The sequence below is a fragment of the Nicotiana attenuata genome, chromosome 12 (assembly GCF_001879085.1).
Source record: "Nicotiana attenuata strain UT chromosome 12, NIATTr2, whole genome shotgun sequence".
Lineage (NCBI taxonomy): Eukaryota > Viridiplantae > Streptophyta > Magnoliopsida > Solanales > Solanaceae > Nicotiana > Nicotiana attenuata.
Window position 1 is genome coordinate 38,906,886 of NC_032000.1, and position 25,832 is coordinate 38,932,717.

The 25,832-nt window shown below is 37.6% G+C and overlaps 2 protein-coding genes across 2 annotated transcripts; one reads left to right on the forward strand and one right to left on the reverse strand.

The window, feature by feature from the left end:
* On the reverse strand, positions 10,540–11,477 carry LOC109236047. Its single transcript, XM_019402277.1, has 2 exons — positions 11,007–11,477; positions 10,540–10,824 (listed from the first exon to the last, which is right to left on the reverse strand). Exons 1-2 carry the CDS (start codon positions 11,475–11,477, stop codon positions 10,540–10,542), a joined length of 756 nt encoding a protein of 251 aa, XP_019257822.1.
* On the forward strand, positions 11,649–24,855 carry LOC109236048. The gene is made up of 2 exons (XM_019402278.1): positions 11,649–11,711; positions 24,103–24,855. Exons 1-2 carry the CDS (start codon positions 11,649–11,651, stop codon positions 24,853–24,855), a joined length of 816 nt encoding a protein of 271 aa, XP_019257823.1.

Sequence of the window (25,832 nt, forward strand, 5' to 3'; positions counted from 1 at the left end):
CGCAAATATGCCTTTCCGAATTTAATGGTAATAATATAGGAAGGGTGCAACCACTCATTATAAGCGTTGCTATGGTATTTGTTTGGCACGAGTGGAATATGATGTTGAGCATGATTATGCAATAATTAAAAAGCATGTTGTCACGTATATGCATGTTAAGAAAGCAGTAAATACAGCAGTTTATAATTTAAAGCAGCAATAAAGAAAAGAAACAAAGAAGATAAGTCAGTTTTGCCTTGTAAATGAAATTAAACGCTTAAAGGAATTTAAACAAGTAATTGATATAAAGGGAAAGTACAAATTCACAAGAACAATCTGAAATGGTAAAAGCCTAATATTACCAGCAGAGTCGCGATGCTGTCGCGCCCTCTTTTTTCTCCCTCTTCGCATCGGGAGATCGGGTTTATGACATTTTGGGTATAGGGCAACTCGTTCCTTTTGGGAACTGGGTTTTGCATTTGAAGAGTCGCAACCTAATGATTTAAGGTGCATTAGGACACCTACAAGGTTCACTTCTCAGTTTGTTTGATAACCAGAGATAGGGTAAGGTCTTGAAATTATCCCAAAGGGAAAGTGTTAGGCACCCCTCAGGATCCACTAGTGTGGTTCCCGGCCAGATAGTTCTTTGTGAATTTGGTGCAATTAACATATAAACAAATAAGGCTCAAATAAGAGGGAATTTAATACACAAATGTTTGAAAGCAAAACAAAGTTTGGAAGAGCAAACATTAAAAGGCTAATTTTTTACAAGAAGTTATAATTCTGTAAAATATTTAGAGAAAATGAAAGAGGAGGGGGAGGTCCTAGGTTTATTTGTAATATGGATCACATCAATGCAATACCCGAAAATCACTCATCAAAAGAGGGGCTACACGTGGTATTAGCGCACCGGTCATCATATCCATTTCTACCCTTCCCACCCCGTTAAGGTACTAAAGCGCGGATTGGTCTCGACCACTATTGCATGCTATTACCCGTCCCATTCCTATTAGTCCCGGAGGCACTTAGGACTACTAGTCCTAAAGGGGAGGGATATTAGGCTGACTTTGAGATTTCAAAGGTGAAAAAGCTAATGCAACATACAAAACACATAGTACTGCACATTAAAAGGGGAAGCACGCAAACACTGAAGGCTCATGTATACCTCCTCAAGCAAAGCAACCAAATAGCATGACTCAAACAACAATCAAGGTCTGAATCTAAAATATTAAGGCAAAGGGGAATTTAAGTTGTTGAAGCAGACCAATTTATTATGTAACTCAGATAAGAAGTCCGAATCAAGCCTGCCTGCTGGTTGTAGCAATTACTGGTTAACAGAAGCGGGCTCAGTTTTATTTGTTGTTATTACCTAAGGTTTGCCTAAGTGTTTGGGTGAGATCCTATTAACATGGTATCTATTACTGATTCAGAGTGTGGCAGAGCAGTAACAACTTAAAAAACGAACGGTTTGAGATCCTATAGGCATGCTTGCTAAACCGCGTTAATTAAGGAGATTAGGCTACTTAACAACTGGTTCAGAATAAAACTGATTTTAAATTAGACTAGTTTCAGATTCTGTAGATGATGGTATCCACTATTGCTGATTTTAATCCCTATAGACATGATATCTAATTGAATGATTTTAATCCCTGTAGACATGATATCTAATTGAATATTTTAACCCTTATAGGCATGATGTCTAAATGCTGATTTTAACCCCTATAAACATGATATCTAAATGTTGATTGTAACCCCTGTAAACATGATATCTATTTGAACGTGGAGTGGAAACAGGCAGGATTTTACTTGGAAATCCCTATAGGCATGATTTCTATACATTATGAACATGATATCTGCTTATTGCCGCTAAGATCCTAGAGCATGGTGTCTAAGTGGTAATAAACGTGCAGAATTTTAAATAAGTCCTATAGGCAGGTTATCTAGATGTAAAGTCAAACATGCAAAATTTATAATAAATCTGATAGACATGGTGTCTAAATGCAGAATTGAACATGAAGGATTTAAAACCAGTCCTATAGGCATATTTTCTAAAATGCAGAATTGAATCATTCAGAACACAAATCCTATAAGCATGTTTTCTACCCTTGATGGAGCATATGTCCTTAGGCAGGGATCAAGTTTGGGCATGCACAGCAATAGATGGTGCTGGCATGCCCATAAGCCAGCTAGAGAACACAACACATAGAGGGGATATGGAGGTTATGATCCTAGGGGATCCGGTTTGGGTCATGCACAGCAATTTCCCACACTATCATGCCCCAAACCAACCAAAGATACCAAACACATAAGGGGTATGGGGGTTTAGGACTCATAAGCCATGATAAGTGACTGACAGAATTCATACATAAGAAAGCATTGATTCAAAATAGAAAGGGCAGATTATAGCAAGCTTAATAATGGAACTTGATTAAACACCAACAGGAAACAAACAAGGGTGAAGGAAATAGTAAAGAAGCATGTTGTTGTTGATGCTGAAAATTAGTTAGAACATACCAGTAAAGATGCAAATGCAGAGAGGAAAAGTAAGCAAGCTTCCCACAGCCTAGCCTTGGCTTTCAGCCGGCTAGGTAAGGCAGCAGCACAAGTAGCAACAGAGAAAAGAGAGAGAGATTTTTAGTGGAGTGTGTGTTCTGAACTCAAGTATCTTATTCCTTGTGGTCGTGTCCTTAAAAGAAGAGGGGTATAAGGTATTTATAGCCTTTTGAAAACATGTGAGAAATAAGGTAATAAGTAAAGTTCAATACAAATATGGAAACAGTCAACAGTCAGAATCAATCAACCAAGTGATTCCCCTTTAATTGAGGAATCACTTGTTTAACGGGGCTAACAGATTCAAAATAAGGAAAGAAAATCAGTTTGTAGGCAGACTGATTATTGCCATAAAAGAAGTAGCACAAACATTAAGTAAGCAATCGAGTCTAAGTAAAGACATATACTTATTTTGGAAAAAGACTCAACAAGGCAAAATAAGGACAGGAATCAATTAACTTTAACAGGTGAGTGAAATTAGAGTTCACAAAAGAAAAGTTTTGAAATCAGTCCCAAGATTGAAAATCAATCAAAGAAGGAACCTCAGCATATAAATAGAGTGCACAAACAATAAACATGCGAGGCCAAACCTATTGGCAAAAGGAACAGCATGCAATAGTAGCACAAAGTTTAGTAGATAGCAACATTCGAAGCATGATAGTCCAGTAGGTCAAGTCTCATTAAATTAATAGTGAAGAAAAAAAATAGAGTATCAGAAGCATGCAAAGGGTCCCACGGTAACAGATGGGAAAACCCTTCTGAAAAGTTAGGGTTTCAAGCATAGTCCAATTTTAAAGATAGTAAAAACCCAGAATCAGAGGACTCACTTAAAGAAAAGAGGTTCTGAAACAAGGAACTTCAAATCGAGTCAGGTATTCACACGAACAGTTTCAAACCCAAAGACATAGGTTTTCTTCAACAATAGTCAAGCTTAAAAGATGATACACAAATAAATCGAACAAATACTAGCAAAATGTTTGAGAAATCGAATGATCCCAAAAGAAATTAGGGTTTTAACAATAATCGAGTTTAAAGATGATAAACAGATAAATCAAACAGCTACTAGCAAACAGTCTCAGAAACTCGAATGAACCCAAAAGAGGTTAGGGCTTTCAACATGCTACACTCAGATAGGAGAACAACATGAGCAAAACATAGCAAAATCATAAACATGTTAAAATCAGAGAAGAGATTTCAAATAATTTAAAAGAAGAACCCTAATCGGAAAAGATAAAGAATCTTTTTGAAAGCAAAGTTAAAGAAACTTCGAGAAGATGCTTAAAAACTCATGGAAAGCATGGATCTAAGGTAGATCTGAAAGAAATCGAAAAGTCTCAAAGATTAGGGTTTCAGAAGAACCCAAAAGCAACGAGAAAGGACTTGAAAGTTACCGATCTAACCAGAAGAGTCAAAGGTCTGACTCGAATGGCCATGGCTTGCCAGAGAATGGTCAGGGATGACCGGAGAAAGGTCATCGAGCAAGGACTGGACCAAATCCCTTCAAATTCTGGTCATGAGACCACCGAACCAAACACATAGAAGTCGTGGAAGGCCGGTATAGGTCTCAGATGACCTCGGAAGGCCATGGATTATGGTGGATTAGGGTGGCGGCGGCTAGGGTTTGGGGTGTTGCAGAGAGTGTTTGAGAGGGAAAGGGTTCTAAGGCGGCGGATTGTGAGAAATGATAGGGTTTAGGGGGTCGTTTGGAATTAATTAAGGCAAGGGTGATTATTGGCCGTTAATTTGAATGATCAACGGCCTGGATTAAAACGGGCAAGTGGGCGGGTTATGAAACTGGGTTTGGGTCGGTCTAATTGAAATTGGGTCGGGGTTCAATTGGGTTCAATTGGGGTCAGAATTGGGCTATAATTGAAATGAAATTGGCTAACATTTAAATAGCCAATTTTCCCTATTTTATTTATAAAAAATAATAAATTAATTTCTGGAAATAAATTAAGGGTACTAAAATGATTTATAACACACAATTGACTATTTAAAAATACATGACTTAATTTTTTTATGAATATAAACATAATTAATCCTAAAAGAGGCTAATGTTGCAATTATACAATTTTAGCCTTAAAAAATACTATATAATTTTGTAAAAATATGCAAAAAATCCCTTAGCTATATTTTAGCATAAACATAAAAGCTCAACAAATGAATCGCCAAAAAAGAAAGTTTTAGAAATAACTATTGGATTTTATGGATAAAAATAGGGGGATAATTTGATTTAAAAATCTTTTAAAATTAAGGAAAAATAAGGAAACATTTGGATATACTTATATATGCATACATATGCCATTTTGAAGGTATTCTGCAAAATATATATATATATATATATATAGGAAAAATTGGGTATCAACAGGGGTTAGGTTTCTTGAGGTGAAGGGGTGATTTTAAGCTCCAATCAAGTCCAATCGACCAAGGTAAGTTGTTGTTGTTGTTTTGGGTTGATTCTTTCTCAATATACATGAGTTCTGTAACAACCCGGCCGGTTGTTTCATGACTTATAGCCCCGTTTCCCCCATTTCTTCTTCTTTATGTGTTCCTCAGCTGTATTTCATCGTATCGTGTTGGTCGGTTCGGGTTCGGAGTGGTTTTAGAGTGAATTGAGACACTTAGTCTCTTTTGAGAAGGTTTAAGTTGGAAAAGTCAACCGGATGTTGATTTATGTGTGAACAATCTCGGATGTGAATTCTGATGGTTCGGTTAGATCTGTTAGGTGATTTTGGACTTGGGAGCGCGTCCAGAATGTGATTTTGAGGTCCGTGGTAGAATTAGGCTTGAATTGGCGAAATTGGAAATTTGGCGATTCTCGGTGGGCAGTGGAAATTTTGATATCGGGGTCGAAATGGAATTCCAAAAATTGGAGTAGGTCCATAGTGTCATTTGTGACGTGTGTGCAAAATTTCAGGTCATTCGGACGAGGTTTGATAGGTTTCGGCATCGTTTGCGGAATTCGGAAGTTTAGAAGTTTTTAGGCTTGAATCCAAAGGTAATTCGGCCTTTGATGTTGTTTTGAGTATTTCAAAGGTTTGACTAAGTTTGAATGTTGATATGTGACTTGTTGGTATTTTTGGTTGAGGTCCCGAGCTCCTCGGGATGAATTTGGATGGTTAACGGAGGATTTGGAAATGAGATTGTGCAGCTGAAGCTGCTGCTTCTGAAGTTTCTGCACCTACGGATTGGGGACCGCAGGTTCGAGGTCGCAGATGCGGTGGGGAAGCTGCAGATGCGGAATTTGAGGGCCAAGAGAAGAACCGCAGATGCGGTGAGTTTGACGCATCTGCGGGCCCGCAGGTGCGGTGCCTGGGACGCAGATGCGGTCTTGGATTTTTAAGTGAAAACCGCAGGTGCGGTTGTTTGGACCGCAGAAGCGGTTGCGCAGGTGCGAGAAAAGGGACGCAGGTGCAGAAATGCCTGGGCAGAAGGTATAAATTGGACCCTTCGCGAATATTTGCCCATTTCCTCCATTTTTGAAGACGGGATTGGAGCTTTTGGAGGGTTTTGAAGAGGGAATCAAGGGAATACTCATTGAGGTAAGTTATTTGAGCTTAATACTTGTGATTATGGTAAATTTCAGTTGTTTAAGCATGAAATTGGTAGAAATTAGTGATGAAATTCAGGGGTTAGAGCTTGGAAATTGGAGAGTTAAATTTGGGGATTTGAGGGATCATTTGATGTCGGATTTTGATGAATTTGGTATGTATAGACTCGGGAGAGAAAGGAGTTTCTAGTTTTGTGATTTTTGTCGGAATCCGAGACGTGAGTCCGGGGGCCGGGTTTGGGTGAATTTCGGGATTTTGGTCTTAATTGATAGTTTTTCGTGTGGAATTAATTCCTTGGCCTATATTCATTGCATTGTATTGCTTTTGGTTAGATTCAGCATGTTTGGAGGCCAAGTTTCAGAGGCAAGGGAGTAGCGGAATAGGATTTGGCTTGGTTTGAGGTAAGTAATGCTTCCAAAGTTGGTTCTGAGGGTTCGGAACCCCGAACTATGTGTTATGTGATTAGTATTGTGGTGACGCAAATGCCAAGTGACGGGCGTGCGGGCATGCACCGTGAGAATTGTGGCCTGGTTCATTCCATGGCACTGCTTAATGACTCTTTCTTGTTGATATCCGTGTTTCTATCATGTGATTAAGTAAATGTGTTGTAAAACATGCTAGATATCATGAGAGGGCTTCACGCCGATTGTTGAGACCCGAGTGGTCGTTTCTTTCTGTCATTTCATTTGATTCATTGACATTCTGTACACAGCCTTATTCATGCATATCATATCATGTCTCAGTCTCAGTGGTTATTACTTGGCACATCATAGCATTGTTTCGGGCTAGTTTCATGGCATTGTGAGCCCGTGTGTGTGAGAATGGATAGTGATGACTGAGTGAGGCTGAGAGCCTGATTATGTGACAATTATGGGAGCGGGTTGCACGCCGCAGTGGTTATGTTGATGATTATGATAGCACTTGGGCTGTAGGAGCCCCTCCAGAGTCTGTAACACACCACTAGTGAGCGCGGATGATATTTGAGAGATGGATGTCCCTGGACATGGATTTGTCCGAAGTATTGATATCTGGAGATGGATTTCTCCCCAGGGTTGGATTACCCTTTGCCTCGATACCGAGTGACTTATAGTCAGCGATGAGTATGTTCCGAGATGGATTTCCCTGGGATGGATGGCCATATGCGGTATACCTGGAGATGGATTTCTCCTCAGAGTTGGATTGCCCTTGTTCCTCGGTACTAGTTGACTTGCAGTCAGTGTTGTATATGTTTCGGGATGGATTTCCCTGGGTCGGATGGCCATATGCAGTACCAAGTAGTTGAGCACTTGAGAGTGGGAGCACATGGTGTATTTCATACATTCTGTGCATGGGCATGTAGAGTTAGCTGAGCTTTATATCACATTGTTCAGATATGTGTTTATTTTACTGCTTGAGTTGTGTTCTTGAACTGTTAGCATGCATACTCTTTCTGCACAGTTTATTTCTATTTCCTGTTGAGGTTTGGTTCGTCACTACCTATCAGTCCATAGTTTGGACTTGTTACTTACTGAGTTGGTATACTCACGTTACCCCCTGCACCTTGTGTGCAGATCCAGGTATTTCATGGCACGACAGCGGCTGTTGACTATTCCAGTCGTGGACTTTCATCGGAGATAGCGAGGTAGCTGCCTGGAGATAGCAGTCCCGCCTTTCTCCTTCTTTATCTTCCTTTTAGCATAATTTGGCTATTTTCAGATTATTTTAGTCTTGTTATATTTCAGAACAGTTGTAGTATTTGCTCATGACTTAGTAACACCCGAGATCGGGCTTTTATTTCCGTATTTTGGCTTTTGAATTTATCTCTTTTACGAAATTTCAGTATGAAAAAGGTTATTATCTATATTTTAGTGAAATATCGAATTATTTTGGGATATGTGTCAGCTGGCCTAGTTCCATGATAGGCGCCATCACGACCGGGTTGGTTTTGGGTCGTGACAAGTTCTAACATCATTCTTGCATCCAAATGCTAGATTTCATCATCAAATCCTCAAGAACACTAATATTACCAAAGTTGTAATTTTTCAAGATTGAGCTACTAGAGGTAATTTCAATGCTTCAAACTCGTTTATTATGAATAGTTAGAAGTATAAGCATTTGTTGCAAGTTTTAATGGTTGAAAGATTGGATTACAAAACTCTAGTTCATGGCATGAATAGTACTTTTGAGATAATAAGAGAGAAGATGAATGGTAATCTTGGCGATGAAATTTATGAATACAATGAACCCATAGAATTATTTGTTAGCAAAAGATGAAAGTGATCAACTAAGTAATCACCCGAATTGTATATTTTACAAGTGTTGATTATGGAAGAGGATGAATAGTAACTTGGTGGCAATGGACAATTGATGTAGTATCATTAACGACTTCGAATGGGTATTAAAATATAAGATGAAGTTGAATGGTCTAACTTGTAAATCTATTTGGCGATTTGAGTTGCTGGAAGCTTGTAGCCAACTTATGAGACATATATGGATGTTGATCAATATCTTATCATATTTTGATATAATTAGGATATTTAATTGTAGATATCGACATGCTGGAGATGTTGATAATTTTAATCAATGTTGGGATGATGGAGGAGGATTAAAATCTTGTGAATGTTTATAAAGCGAAAGCGAGGTAAGTTGATTAAAACTTACTCTTCTTGAGGGATTTCTCTAAAAGCATGTTTCGAGTTAATACTTAAGTTGTTGTAAATGTGCTTTCGTGCTTGTGGGGACAAACAAGTACGGATGTCTCCATATACTAGAATATTATGTTGCATATGTAGTGTCATGCCGTTTTATAATATTTTATTTTAAATCTTGTTGGCAAAATGACACTCAAGGTAAATGTTATAAGTTTTTATCAGAACTTACGTATTGACAAGAGTATACATATTTAAGTGCTAAAGATAAGTTTTCATGAAAAGTATTTCTTTTGGAAATTGACGAACAGAATAACATTTGTGGTATCTTTTAAAGATTGATGTTAAATTGCTAAAGGCTTTAGCATGTAAAAGGTTATTTATTTAATTTTTGTTCAAATGATTTAGATTTTTCTATAAATATTATGAGTTGATAAGAATAGATTCTTTGAAGCTACTATGCTATGAATCTATTTTTGAAGTGTTAAATGTGTTGGGAGTTACTTGTGTTCACCGAGATTGACTTCGGATATACTGTGTTCGTTATCATGAAACTACACGTGCCGGTGTAGGCGTAGATGGCCACTTTGTGGTATAGACTACGGTAGAGTGCTCTCCCTCGATAGAGTGTTATTTTGTGCTATTATTAGCATGGCTGAGTTGATTCGCAACGATGAGACCACCTGAGCAAGTAGGGTATATGATACTTGCCGCTAGGTACATAACCTAGTTGACCTTCTTATGTCGGTGATGGTATAGTACTCCCAGTGAAAGGTAAGGATGATTTTCTTATGTTTAGGCCTAAGGAGCCGAAAGTGATTTCAATGACTTAAAGCAAATGAAATGATTTTGTATGATTTTATCCAAAATCTTGGATTGGTGTAAATATTTTAAAAGTTTATATTGAGGGTTATATTTCACTTGGCTTTTATTCAAAATGACAAGGGTCATGAATTGATAGAATTTCTTATCGTTTTATTTCAAATATCGGTGCATTATTTTTATAAATTTTGTCCCAAGAACTTAAGTTAGAGAGAGTCTATGACACTTATTGAGTATCGCTGTGGTGTACTCAGCCCGGATCGAATCGGAGTTTCCTTAGGTAGCCACCGACCTACAGTTATCCTTAAACTTCCGTGCTTGGTGGAGAAGAAGCGAACAAAAGTACGCTCGCTTGCTGTCTTGTTCTCTGTCGCGAACTGGGATCGCTCGCCAGCTAGGTCAGATTGGAGCAAGATTTTATGAGAACATATTCCCCATATTCGGGGACAAGGGGCGGAACGACCTCTCGATCTACTTACTGCAGCCCAGGAAGAAAAACTTAGGGCCCCCCTCCAGGGCCCTGCTTACTTTACATGTTTCAGGATGAGTATGATACGTGGCATGCGGTCGTGACTAGGATGACTCTCTTCCTGAAGTATATGGTGAGGCACCACTCCTATTTCGTGGTAGCTATCATGTTGTTTTTCTTAATGTATGCTAGTCGGGTATTGTCCCAAGTGCTTAATTCTATTCTTTGGTATAGAGGCTCCATAGATAGTTGTGAAAGATTGTAGTAACGGGGTTGTACACGACATACATGAAAATATAATTATTTTACTTAGTCTCGTTGTTATTATCATAAAAGGTGTTATGTGTGATTTTGAATTGGAAAATATTTTATCATTTAACTTGAAAGTGTATATGATTTTCAAGGAGCTTCCGCAGTTAAATTAGTTTTCATGCATATGATTTGGGTGCATCATATGGGTTGGTTCACTCGGGTCGGGTAGTGTGCCGAGTGCCGGTCACGTAGATTTGGGTCGTGACAGATTAACTGTTTGAGAAAGCATTCATGAACTAGAACTAGCAACATTCAATAGATCACCAGATAGTAATGTACCAGCAAAATTGGCAGAAGCCATGAGATTAGACTGAGGAGAAGTATCTGACACATGAGACTGTTGTAACAGAGTCAACAATTGATTGTACTGTTCCATGGACAACACATGAATCGTGGAACTCTGTTCAGAAGAACCATAAGAACCAGAATGAGAAGAACCATCAGCATTATGCCCAACAGCAGTGAACTCAGGCTCAGCAGTAGCATTTGCTGCAACTCTTCTCCCCTTTGTGAACTTGAAATTGGGAAAAAATCATGAAGCTTGTAACTCTTATCAATTAAATGCCCAGGCTTCTTACAGTATTTGCAAAATATGGGGACTTTGCCCTGATCAACATTCGCCCTTTGATCAAAATTTATCTTTTGATTATACTTTTATTTTGGAAGAGGAAGAGGAAACTTGGCATAATTGTTGACAGTTGCATTGAATGAGGCTGAGTCTGAATTAAATTGAGGAGTAGAACTAATATGCCTCTGACTCTCATCTTGGAGCAATATGTTATAAGCAATGTCAAGAGAAGGAAGTGGTTGTCTCATAAGAAGGTTGCTCCTAACACTAACATATATTTCATTAAGTCCCATTAAGAATTGATATAACTTGTCCTCCTCTAATTCCCTTTGCAAGGGACAGTTACAAGGATTTACAGAATGCTTGCGCATGAAGGCCAACTCATCCCACAACCTCTTCAATTTGTTAAAATAGGATGCAATATCCAGAGATACCTGACAAGTGGAAGCTAATTCTTTCTTAATATCAAATATTTTGTTCCCATTAACAGTATCATATATGGTTTCGAGTTGCTCCCAAATACATACAACAGACTCAGAGTATTGAACGCTCTCAGCAATCTCACGAGATAGAGGGGTAGTCAACCAGGATATCACCATATTATTACATCTATTCCAAAATTTTAATTATGGTGCATTATCAGAAGGTCTGGGACATGTGCCATCTATAAATGCTATTTTATTTTTGCTGACAAAGCAACTATGATTTTTCTCTTCCAACCCCCAAACCCAGTACCAGAAAATGGTATAGGCACTAAAGAAGTGCCAAAAATGTCATATGAATGTATGAATAGAGGAATCGAAGAGTCTGGGGAGTATGTAGAAGACGAGCTGGTACTATCTCCCAAAGTCATATTGAAAACAACAGAATCAGACCAATTTGATGCGAAGAGCTACACATGCAAAACCCTAGGACAAGGAAAACCAAATGCAACAGACAATGAGTGATAACAGGTTCAGATTTACCACACTTCTTCGCTACCGAAGAAGAACGGGCTTCAAAATGACAGCAAACAGCAAAAACACCAAAAAAATCAATGAATCTGATGAAGCACAGCTGAGATGAAAGTGAGAGAAAATCCACAAAATCGTGTGAGGCTACAATCGGACGAGAGCTGAGTACGAGATCTACATGAATCCTCACTCTAATACCATGATAAACTTCGAAATGTATGAAATTGCCATGAAAGACTTAGCTAGGGTTAAAGAGAATAGAGAGAAGAAGAAGAGAGAAGCTTCTCGATTAAAATCTGATATATTCTCTCATAATTAAAATCATTTACAAAATATGTATAAAATGATATATATACATAGGGCCTAAGCCATTGACCCGTCCACTAACCAATCTATTAACTATACAGAAAAAAATTACACAAGTATTGGGCTCATTTGTGATGCGGCCCAGATGACAAATATTCTCCCAGTCCAACAATAACGGGTCGATGCTCTTCATGTCCAATAAAAGTGAAAATAGCACGGGCTAATCAGTTTATAGACTGGTAATTGAAAAATAGCCAGCGTTTGCAAAGTCATTAAAACTTAACCACTATTTTGCTGCAACACGAAAAGTTCCAGCATAATATACTGGAGATTGGTGCACCTATGTATGAACTTCCAGCATATTATGCTGGAACTCCAATACACGGAAAGTTCCAGTATAATATATTGGAGATTGGAGCACTTGTGTATGAACTTCCAGCATATTATGCTAGATCAGTATGTTATGCTGGAAGTCCAGTATATTATGCTGGAACTCCAGTATATTATACTGGAAGTCCAGTATATCATGCTAGAATATTTTTTAAATTTGTAAGACCCCGTACAATTTGACCAAGAACTCAGGGTTTCATGTTGGCGAGGTAGGCTAATGTGTTTGAAAATTGTAGAAAATCTTCGCCGGGTTGTGCAATGTGTTGGGGAGTTGGAGGAAATTTTTTGCAGAACATGGCATTTCTGCGGTCCACTATGCGACCGGAAAATCACTCCGCGGACCGCAGATCCGCCGCAAAATGCAACAGGACCAAAGCCAATTTTTGGAGGTCATTATGCAGTCCACTATGCGACTGCATAATCATTTCGCGGGCCGCACATTCGTGCAGATTCAGCATGAAAAATTTCGGAGGAAGATTTTGCGGTGCGTTATGCGACCGCATAACTGTTCTGCGGGCCGCATAACGGCCGCAGACTTGACCGGGCCAGCCCAACTTTTGGGACCGTTTTTGCAGTCCATTTTGCGGGCGGAAAATTTGATCCGCGATGCACTCTGCGACCGTAGAGTTAAGTTCGGAAGGTCTATTTTGTGTTTTTATAACCCGATCCCATGTTGATTAAAAGCCATTGAGGCTCGTTTAGAAGGAAAAAAATATGGTGTTTTAGAGAGAGGGGAAGGGAGCTAGAGAAAGAATGAAGCACTAGCCTCTCCACCCTTCAAATTCTTGCTCAAGATTTGGGAAATCAAGGGACGGACTCACAAGATCTTCATCTAAGAGGTAAGGTTCTATCTAGTCTTCAATTTTGAGTTTGTGCAGAAGTTGAGTAATGGGAAGTGTGATTCTTGGGTATGAGAGTTGTTATTTATGCATGCATATACCAATAAGGATGGTGGGGAGGTCATCAAAATAATATGAGTAAACTCTGGTGTTGGATTGGTTGTAGGGTGAAGGAGATCTTGTAGAAGAACCTTGTAGTTAAATTTGCACACATAGTATTTGATGAAATGCTTAAATGAGCTGGACCCATAAACCTCTTCCTAATTATGGTTCGATTTTGTCGTCTCTCTAATAGATTGAAGTCGCTTGGGTTTCCGGAACATTGTAGTAATTTAAGGAAAGCTCAAAGTGAGGTATGTTGGCTAAACTTCTCTCTTAGAATCGAATTCCATGATGTTCCCGTAAGTTTCAAGTATGTGCCCAGGTTCTTAAATCCCATGTTACGAGTTGTTCCTAATATATTAAGTTATTCCAAATAAGTATTGTGCCGGAAATTATATTCTCAAAATGTTTTCCCGTTGCTCCTATCATAGCATGATATCCTTTGGGAATGTAGTCAAGTATGATCAATGTATCAAAGGTGTTGTGATTTAAAAATCAAGTTCAATTGCTAGTTATTATGCCTAATTGTGAAAGAAAAACTCAATGTACTTAAGACTCTTATTGCTCATATATATACTTAAAGTCTTGACTCCAAATGTTCTTATTGTTGATAATCTATGATGATGCTTGAAAGTGAAAGAAGTGAATATGAGATATAAACTTTGGCCATCGTGCCAAGAATGAGAATTTCACTTGTGGCCAATAGTGCCAACAAAATGAAAGAGGATGTGTGAAAGACTATGAAATTACCGTTGCTTCAAGTCAATACTTTAATAAAAGAAATCACCAGCAAAGTGTTTAGAAAATTTCAGCTGGAAGCTTAAGTACCTTTCAAGAACAGCAATGAATCAACTACACCTTAATTCCAAATAAGTCGGAATCAGTAATACGAATCTTTCACGAGCAGCTTTGAGAAAAAATTATTATATCTGAAAACAAATAAGCCACAATTTCTTAGTGCTTCATAAGTAATTATGCAGGAACAGATTGTTAGAAGACAAATGACAAGTTCAGATCATATAATAAATTGGTTTAGTAGCATTAGTTTATAAGACAAATGCCAATAATAGTGTTTTTAACTGTCCTTTTTTTCAAATTTATAAACAAAATAGGGAAGAAAACTGATGCTCAAGTTCTGTATAAATGTTTTAAAAGAAAGTTTTACCTCATACTGCGTCTTTGGTTTAGCCAATCTTGGGTATTCAGGAACGTGCCTAGAAGATGTATTCTTGAAGTTTAAGTTCAAGAACAAATACTATTAAATTAGAAAACAGGTAAAGCAAGAAGATATAGATTACATATTTCCTACTGGAAATTTAATGGAGATTTTCAGAATGTTCAGAATTGATTTACCCCCAAAGGGACAATTCCTATTTTCTAAAATAAAGAAACTACTTCCAATGATATAACATACGACAGAAAAATTCCAACATTAGAATCGGATAAGCAATAGTAAGAGTATATAGTAGTAGAACTTCTTAGACCTTATGTAAAAGATTTTAGAGATTAATAAATTCATTTTACCTTTCATCAAGTTGTCGAAGTTAAGGTATTAAGAAGCACGAATTGCTCATTATTCACTTTGAATTGCTTTAAAATGCATGGTCTGCTTGTATTTCATATGATTTTTTACGTTTAAAGCTACACCATCATCTCCCACATCGTTTTCATATGATAACATATTAATGTTTATATAAGGACATGAGAAAGCACTCTATCGCCGAGCCTTGTAACGTGGGCTTGTGACCCAAGTGGGGGCAACAATGTGGTGGAATGTTGGGCTGATTCTGAAGGCTGGGCTTTGAGAAGCTAATATCTGGCCTGCCCTATCCAAGCATGAAATTGAGTCACGTGGCCCAAACGAAAGTATGGGCCTCTTGGCTCTTAGAGAGGGGCTCACGAACAGCACCCGCTCTGTGATGTGGAAGGATTACGGGCCGGCGCTACCAAGTCCAATAAAAACCCGATGGGCTTCCTAATTAAACCACTATTTTTTGTGTCTACTATAAAAATGGGCTTTTGGCCCAGTTGCACTATATTTCATTTGCATTATCCATTTTTTATTATGCAAATGAAATTTTTTTCCTTTATTTTCTTTTTTTAAACATTCCTTATGTAATTATTATCTCTCACTGATGTTGATTCTTGCGATAGGAAAATATTACGTAAAGTATATAGTTGAGCAGTTAATTGAATTTGAATAATTGAAAATTGTGAATTTGCATAGAAAATGAATGATATCTAACATTATGTCACGTCACAAAATAAAAGGAGTATTCATGTAAATGTAGATCAGAGTGAATGGAGCAACAACTTCCACGAGGAGCAGCTAAGCAAAAGGGAATAATAGACTCTTCCTGATGATAGATAAGTAGTTAGAGCTTTCTGATAGTGACTGCCTTTTCACTAATACTACATATTCTATTCCACTTATCATTGTTCTCCCTACCATGCAAATTGAATAATGGAGTATATTAGCTTTACTTTTGACCACATTGAATTGGTAACGCCCCCCCCCCCACCCCCCACCCACCCCCCACCCCCCACAAATAGCGTGGCTCCCACTTTTTAACATAATATTTAGTTTTTATTCAGTATTTTTAATGTTGCGCAAAAATAACCACTACTCTATTAAAATTAATACAAAAAGACGTTTTTACCCTTTCTTCATGAGTGTTGTGTAAATATTAAGGACATGGTGTCCTTAACATACACTGCACACATGAAGTCAAGGACGTCATGTGCTTATCATTTACACTGCACATATGAAGTTAGGACTAGATAGGACACTTTGTCTTTAATATTTACACAGCATTCATGAAGTTAAGGACACCATGTCCTTAATATTTACACAACACTCCTAAAATTAAGGACACTATGTCCTTAACATTTTCGCTGCATATATAAAGTTAAGGACATGAGGTCCTAAAGTTTAACAACAAAAGGTGCAAGTACAAGTTAAGGACATTATGTCCTTAACATTTATACTGCACACATGAAGTTAAGGACGTCATGTCCTTAACATTTACACTGCACATATGAGTTAAGGATATGACAGGACACTTTGTCCTTAATATTTACACAGCATTCATGAAGTTACGGACATCATGTCCTTAATATTTACACAACACCCATGTCTAGCACAGGGGTATTTTCGTCCGGGCGGATTTAAGCACTGACTAAAGAGTAAATATATTTTAAACAGTGGCTAAAGGGCAAAGACATCTCTAATTAGTAGCTAACTGTGCACTTCCCCACCCCCACCTCGGCCCAACTTAGAAGAACCCCCTTTTATCCATTTTTTAGAAAGTTTTAGCGGTTGACAAATATTAAGATCTATATTTGGCCAGTAAAAGGACAACGCAAGTGGGAAGAGAAATCTTTAGTTTGGTCCAAATATGAAACCTAAAATTCAGCCATTACAATAAGCAGAGTTCGTTAAAGTATCTGTCAAAGAATCAAAAAGAGCATGATTTCATATTCGCACATGCCTGAGTATACTTTGTCATTATTTATAATAATAATTATTATATAAATTATTCAGAGGTGACGTAAATTACGAACGTGGAGTAAAATTACTCAGGTGACTTGTCAAGTGGTCGGCTAAGAATCTTATTCAATTATTTTTGCAAAAAAAACGTTTTCTTTTATAAGGGCTCTCATGGAATTGCCAGTACCATCATGATTTATTCATGCCTGCCTTTTGGCCAACCCCAACAAATAATATCATCTCGGTCGATATTATTTGTTTTTTTTCTTCTTAAATTTATATACTTGGTAAATAAAAATTAATAGTTTTAGTCAGAAGAGTATTTGTTTAAATTTCTATTTATTTTCTTATATATTTATTTTAATTAACAGTACAATAATTTTAACAATAATAATATAGTTTTTTTATTTTCTAAAACTTGAATACTTTAACTTGATTTGTTTAAAACTATTAATTTCAGAAATGGAGGTTGTAGTTGCTTACTTTGCTTGCGCAAGAAATCACGAGTATAGCCAAATAGAATTTTATGTAAAGGGGTTCAGAAATATACTAAAATCCTCAACTAACATCAGCAGTAGAAGTGACAGTGAATTATCAACGAAACGTGGTTTACCTTGGCCTCTTTATTTTGGTTCTTACTGAACAAAAAAACTGTTTGTTGCTCTTTGTTTTGTTTCCAAGCAAAAACAATTATTAATTCATCTAAATCGTAACAACAAATCTATTTACCTTTACAAATCTAACCATAAATTAAACTTAAAAAAGTTTTACGAATTCTACTATAACAAATATTAATTTAATCTATATTAGAATATAAAACTCTATTTATTTATTAATTTAATTTATCTTCTAACCGTTAACCAAAAACAACATAAGAGAGCTACAAACTAAGCTAGCCTAACTCCTTGATCACGCCCAACTCTAGTCCTAAAAAGGATAAGCGGTCACTGTAAATATAATCCGGTCTAAAAGTCCGGAGTCGAATCACACAGAGAACTAAGGCTTAGCTATACCTGTTTAATATCAATAAGAAGACAAGTTTGAACAATTTTCTAAATTATAAAGATTGATATTTATATTTCTAACTAATTAACTAGCAAATACTACAAAGCGATAAAATTATCAACTAACGAGACAAAGGTTGAAGACTAAATTAAGGAGGTCTAGAGTTATGATTTTTCCAATTGTCGGAATCCTTCTAGCTATGTTCCCTACAATTTCGCCAATGTATTCTCTACCGATTGTGAGTACTTTGGTTGTCGTAATTCTCTCTTGAGCAACTACCACAATTTACTAGATGTATTCTCTCGAACTACACTAGCTGACATTAATTCACTGTTCACTACGATCGCATCAAGGTTCCGTTATCTCTAATCCCGCCTTTAAACCCTCCGTATTGATCTCTCACATACGTTAGGAGTGATGTTGTTCAACAACTACCTAAATATGTATCCTTTCTCAAGCAACACATAATAAATAGGCACAGTCAATCGATGGCCATTCAATCAACAACAATAAACACGTAGTTGAACAAGTAGAGAAATCCAACGGCCCAATTATATAAAAACATAACAAGAATTTATCCTACAAAAGGTTCCATCAAAATCCTAGATAACAAATTAGCTATTCATAATAGTATGTAAAACTACAATACTAAAAATCATAACCAACAATGAAAAATAGGAAGAGGAAGGAAAAACTCGTTAAAGAATTCTCCGCCTTGCTCCCAGTGTGTTCTTGACTCCTTAGGTCGAATCCCCGGTCTCCTTAGCCTCCTTAGGTCTAAATTATGTCAAAAGTGTGTCAAAAATTGGTCTCCTCCTTTAAAATACCGTTTTTCCATGTATATATACCAAGTAGGGTCGGGCCCAAACTATTATACCTTCTCCTACGCGAAAAAGGACAATTTTTTCACGTCTGGACAGCCGCGGCTGCGGTAAACCGCGGTACGACCGCGGTATATGGCAAGTATACTGCCTCAGCCCGCCTCAGGTCCGCGGTTGCAGTTTCGACCGCGTTTTTCACCCTGTTCCATTTAGAATTTGGAAAAACATAAAACATGAAAGTTGTAGCCTTTTGAGTTAGCTTTCCTATCATATATTGTGGATCCCAAATGGAGCTTTGAGCAAGACGTTATGTTCATTTTATTAGACAATGCGCAATATGCCTACTCGATTCTTCGTTTTGTTGCTCTATCATCGGTTGATCCCCGAATACGATCCCGGCTAAATTCCTTGGGCTTTTACTCAGACATCAATGCTCCAAATTACTTGAATTCATTCCATAACATCTACATAGATCGGTATCACCCCTACAATGCATAAAACACACAATTAGTGCAAGACACTAGCGATTAAAGCTCAAACTCAATTAAAGTGCAGTAAATTTGAGTGTAATAAGCGACTAAAATACGTAATTATAGCATATCATCAACACCCCAAACTTAAATCATTGCTCGTCCTCGAGCAATCAAACTATACTTTATATAGACACGACCTTTTTAAACAATTCTCCTAACTCATCACACCAAGAATATTTAAAATAGACTAAGCACAAAAGCGTAACATCTTCACCTCAAGATTCGACTCACAAGTACCACGTATTATTCACAATCCACTCACTTACTCTAACATAGAGGTTACTGATATTACCTTTCCTTCATGAATCAAGTGCCCTCACACAACAAAAGAGAGTAGTTCCACACAATAAAATTTAAGAACACTTAGGAATTCAAGATAGAAAGAATTCACTCACTCTCAGAAATAACATTCATATGCCACAAAAGATGCACCATAGGCTTGCCCGTAGTGTACTACTCCACAAATCGAGCTCATTCAATCTAGGATCAATTAGGTCTTTATTTGGTTGTAATGTAGGCTACGGGACGGGTATGATACATTTAGATATAAGAGTGACTACACCTCCCTAAGCACTTTAATACATATACTTTAACATTCAAACCCCATACTTATGTCAAACCAAACTCCACCTTCACATTAATGTATATTACCCATTCTTCTTTAAGCACACTTACATCAAAAGCCACCACTTATCAAGGAATATTTTTATTCAAAACAATCGAACTATTTTTTTTTTCTTTTTTTTTCCCAATTCAAGTGGCTCTTACTTTTTTCAAAACAGTGCACCTTTCTCCTTATTTCATTAGTTCCACTTAAAAGCCAAACCAACCACCCTACACTTTAACTTTTACACAGTTCATAATAATTCAAGTGCTCATGAGAGGTTAAAAGGTTCAAATAGATGATTAATTCAAACAAATGGATAAGGCTTGTAATGTGGTTGCCAAAGAAATAAGATTACAGGCTCAAAGGGGTTAACTACGATACATAATAATTAGGTGGGTAAAATATACCTATCTGGCTCAACAAAGAAATGCCTATATCACTTCCAAGACTGAACAAAACTACTATTTCGCTTTGCAAACACACAGGGCAAGTTCTAGGCATCAAATGCAATGCACAGAATATAACAAATTCTTACACACACATGGCACATAACTCACTCAGGATTGGTTTCATCAAGACACTCTAGTCAAAGCAGTTAAGCAAGTTTAAGATCATAAAATTTAAGGTACTTATACAAGAGTAAAAAACTGAGCCTAAGCGTCACAACCAAAGTACTCGCTATTCTCAAGGCATAACAAAGTCAAGAGATATCGCTTCATTTCAAAACACAACACAATGGCTCCTATTCTAAAAAAAAAGACTAACTATATCCAGTTCAAACAAAACCCTTGGAAAAGAACCGCGGCACAAAGAAAAACCAAGGGGGAATTGCTACACTACCTAACAAAAGAAAATATTTTTGTCCTTTTTCTTTAGACTTAAATCCCTCAAGAAAATTATCTAATAGATCCATCGTCGGGAAAAGTCCAATCTTTTCTATTTAAAAAAAAATATTCAATTAAACTAACACAACTAAAATAGCATAGAAAGTCACCCAGACAATCTCCTCACCCCACACTTAAAATTGTGCATTGTCCCCAATGCACACCCATACATACAAGAGGGTAAAAGAAACTCCCTGGTAGGCCAAAGGCCGAAGCACTTGCATCTCATGGGGTACTCAGACTTCTCCCAGGCCCGATCCTTCGTGCGGGTACCTCACACTTAGTTCCAACCATCTTCTTCGCTGTTGCATCCTTCCAATAGCTTTGCTTTCCATGCTCCTAGAAAATTAAAAATCGACACTACAAAAATAATACAATAAAAAAAAGCAGTAAAGCTGGGTTGCCTCCCAACAAGCGCTTGATTTAACGTCGCGGCACGACGTGAATCATCTTTTTGCCTCCACCTCGAGCTTATGAATTGAACCCCAAGTTTTGATTCAAGCTTATGATTATGCTCTGCGGTACAAATTCTTGCGAGCCAAAAATTAGATAAAATCTTATGCACTTTTTGGCTCTCGACCGAGGAGTGTCACCTTGCCAAGACGGCCTTGAGAATTTCAAAATATAAGGCTCATCTACCTCTTCCTTGGACTCTTTTTTATGCTCGTAAGGATCCATTCCCTTTTCACCATCCGAACATAATGTAGAGAAGTGTTTGGAATGAGGTCCAACGCGCTCAAATACATGAACTTCATGATTTTTGACCTCCTTAACACCAATCACACTAGAGTCAACTAAATTTGTATCTTCAATGTCCTTGGCCGACTCTAGTGTTACTTCTTGAACATCGGCATCCTCAAATTATAGTTGGATAGATTGTTGGTGTTCTACTCTAACCTCCTCTCTTAGCACCTCAATTTCGGTGTCTAATTCATGCTCTTCTTGACTACTATCCCCAATATAGGCTTGTTGAGCATTAAATGCTTCAACTAGTTGACTCATTTGTGCCTCCAGGTTGCGAATAGTAGCATCTTGCCTTTCTATCTGCATTTGTCTTTCATCTTTTTGTTCCACAAGGTACTTTAGCATATCCTTGATCTCTTTCAGGTTATCATCCCGGGTTCTTTGTTCCTATTAACTTCACAAGAAAAAGTAGAACCATCAAAGTAAGGGGTTGGGGAAAGATAAGAAATATAAGCACAACCATGAAAGTGACCTTCTTGACCACCACACATATCACATACATTCCATACATAAGATTGAGTTGGTGCACATAACTCGCTCTCGGGAATATTTTGACTAATTTGACCCAGGTGGTTTCCGCCACAATTCACACAAGGAAGATCAACAATAGAACTACCAACATCACAATTCCCATAATTCCAGGATGCCATGTTTCTCAAATTAACAAGTAAAAAAAAATAAAATAAAAAATCAAATACAAGAAAATAAAAATAAAAGTTCAAACTTGTAAACTAACAATATGTACACCTACAGCTACACCGTTAGTTCCCCGGCAACGGCGCCAAAATTTGATCACGCCCAACTCTAGTCCTAAAAAGGATAAGCGGTCGCTGCAAATATAATCCGGTCTAAAAGTCCGGAGTCGAATCCCACAGAGAANTTTCTCTTATTGTAGACTAAGGAGTCGTGAAAATTGCATAGCTTGAGATTGGGGCAGTATATACAAGGTATGTGAGTCTATCCCTTTCCTTCTTTTGCACGACTCCGATTGTACATAATGTAATGAACGAGCTTCCAAAGATACTCTACTCTTAGAATATTGTCAACTAATGAGACAAAGGGTTGAAGACTAAATTAAGGAGGTCTAGAGTTATGATTTCCCCAATTGTCGGAATCCTTCTAGCTATGTTCCCTACAATTTCGCCAATGTATTCTCTACCGATTGTGAATATTTTGGTTGTCGTAATTCTCTCTTGAGCAACTACCACAATTTACTAGATGTATTCTCTCGAACTACACTAGCTGACATTAATTCAGTGCTCACTACGATCGCATCAAGGTTCCGTTATCTCTAGTCCCGCCTTTAAACCCTTCGTATTGATCTCTCACATACGTTAGGAGTGATGTTGTTCAACAACTACCTAAATATGTATCCTTTCTCAAGCAACACATAATAAATAGGCACAGTCAATCGATGGTCATTCAATCAACAACAATAAACACGTAGTTGAACAAGTAGAGAAATCCAATGGCTCAATTATATAAAAACATAACAAGAATTTATCCTACAAAAGGTTCCATCAAAATCCTAGACAACAAATTAGCTATTCATAATAGTATGTAAAACTACAATACTAAAAATCATAACCAACAATGAAAAATTGGAAGAGGAAGGAAAAACTCGTTAAAGAATTCTCCGCCTTGCTCCCAGTGTGTTCTTGACTCCTTAGGTCGAATCTCCGGTCTCCTTAGCCTCCTTAGGTCTAAATTATGTCAAAAGTGTGTCAAAAATTGGTCTCCTCCTTTAAAATATCATTTTTCCATGTATATATACCAAGTAGGGTCGGGCCCAAACTATTATATCTTCTCCTACGCGAAAAAGGACAATTTTTTCACGTCTGGACTGCTGCGGCCGTGGTAAACCGCGGTACGACCGCGGTATATGGCAAGTATACTGCCTCAGCCCGTCTCAAGTCCGCAGTCGCGGTTTCGACTGCGTTTTTCAGCCTGTTCTATTTGGAATTTGGAAAAACGTAAAACATGAAAGTTGTAGCCCTTTGAGTTAGCTTTCCAACCATATATTGTGGAGCCCAAATGAAGTTCTGAACAAAAAGTTATGTGCATTTTACTATACAATGCGCAATATGCCTATTCGATTCTTCGTTTTGTTGCTCTATCATCGGTTGATCTCCGAATACGATCCCGGCTTGATTCCTTGGGCTTTTACTCAGATTTTAAAGCTCCAAATTACTTGAATTCATTCCATAACATCTACATAGCTCGGTATCACCCCTACAAGGCATAAAACACACAATTAGTGCAAGACACTAGCGATTAAAGCTCAAACTCAATTAAAGTGCAGTAAATTTGAGTGTAATAAGCGACTAAAATACGTAATTATAGCCTATCATCACTCCTCAATCTCTACTATGGAACTATGATTTTAAAAAAAGAAAAAAACATCGAGAACCATTTGCAAAAATTGAATCCGCTTAAACCATCCGACAAACAATTTCCACATAAAATATGAGTGCTGTGGAGATGCATGTGTCTTCATCTTCGAGTGAAGGCACCCCTGTACGAGAAAACATGGTAGATCTGGAAAAATAGTCGGAAGGGAAAATAGCCGAGCTAGGAATCAATGGAACAGTAACACTTGAGCAAAATGAGGAGCTGACAGCACATGCAACAGTACCGAACAAGGTGAGAACCAGGGCAAATCTATTTGCGGGCAACAGATCTTCGGAAAATGGTATGGTACCATCTTACTTTTCCCCAAAAATTGTTGATGGTAACATTGTGGTTAAAGTTGACAAAGAAGAAATAGAGGAACAGAATAAGATATGGGAATGTGCCCTAATCGTCTATGTAATTGGAGATTTGCCAAGATATAAATTCATGGGAAAATATGTTGCTCAAGCTTGGAGTAAAGTAAACATACCTGATTTGTATCTACATGATGAAGGATACTATATAGCAAAGTTTCACACAATTGGGGATCTAAAGGATATCCTGTATGGAGGGCCCTATACTATTAGTGGTAGACCAATTGTCTTGAAGCAATGGACACCAGATTTTGATATTAAGGCAGAATTCTTGATGGAGATTCCTTTGTGGGTTACTATACCTAATTTGCCTATGAGTTACTGGCGTAACAAGACACTAAGCAAGCTAGCAAGTGCCATTGGGAAGCCATTATTTGCAGATGAATGTACCACCAAGCAGACTCGTGTGTCCTATGCAAGAATTTTGGTGGAAGCTAATGTGACAAAACAGCTTCCCACTGAATTGACTTTGCAAGAACCATCGGGAAAATGGTCCAGGTGCAAGTGGAATATGAGTGGAAGCCACAGTACTGTATAAATTATATGAAAATAGGGCATGATTGTACAAAGGGGAAGAAAGCACACAAAGAAGATATCCTAGTAAAACAAACACAGGGGAGAATAGTCACAAAATGGCAAGTAAAAGGGCAAGGACAAAAGCAACAAACTGAAACAAATGGAGGAATCAACAAACAAGCAAGGCAGATGGATAAGAAAGCAGATACAAGCAATGTCAATCCTGAGGCTCAAAAAGTGACAATTGATAAGGGGAAAACAAAGGAGAGTGAAGAATGGCCAGCCTTGGCTAGCAACACCAGAATGGCATTGAATAGAACAACAATAATGACAACAAATGCTTTCCAGATATTGTAACAGGAAGAGGGGAGTAGGGAGGAACCAAGACCACCTGACATAGGTGGTGGAATAATCAGTCAATAATGACTTGGTTGTTCTGGAATATTAGGGGTTTGAATAAATGGTATAAACAAAAGGAAATAAAGCAGTACATCAGAGATAAACAAATAAAGCTGGTTGGTATAGTTGAAACAAAAGTGAAGGAAAACAATGCAGAGAATGTGATCAATAGAGTAGTACCTGGGTGGAAAAAAATTACAAACTATGAGCATGTTGTGAATGGAAGGGTGTGGATCTTATGGGATGAACAAGTATATAATGTGCAACCTCTGAGCAAGCTTGATCAATTCATACACTGTATGGTAACAGGAAAACAGAATGGGATCCATTTTTACTGCACAGTGGTGTATGGACATAATGATGCAGAGCAAAGAAGGAGATTATGGGATCACATTAGGGGAATGGCTAAGAACATTACAGGACCTTGGCTATTGGGAGGAGATTTCAATGCAATTCTCAATATACAAGACAGAATGTCAAAAATTCCAGTGAAGAATACAGATATCAAGGAACTTGCTGAGCTATGTCAGGATATTGGCATCACTGAAATACCATGGAGAGGGGACTATTTACAGTGGACAACAAGCAGGAGGGGATGAG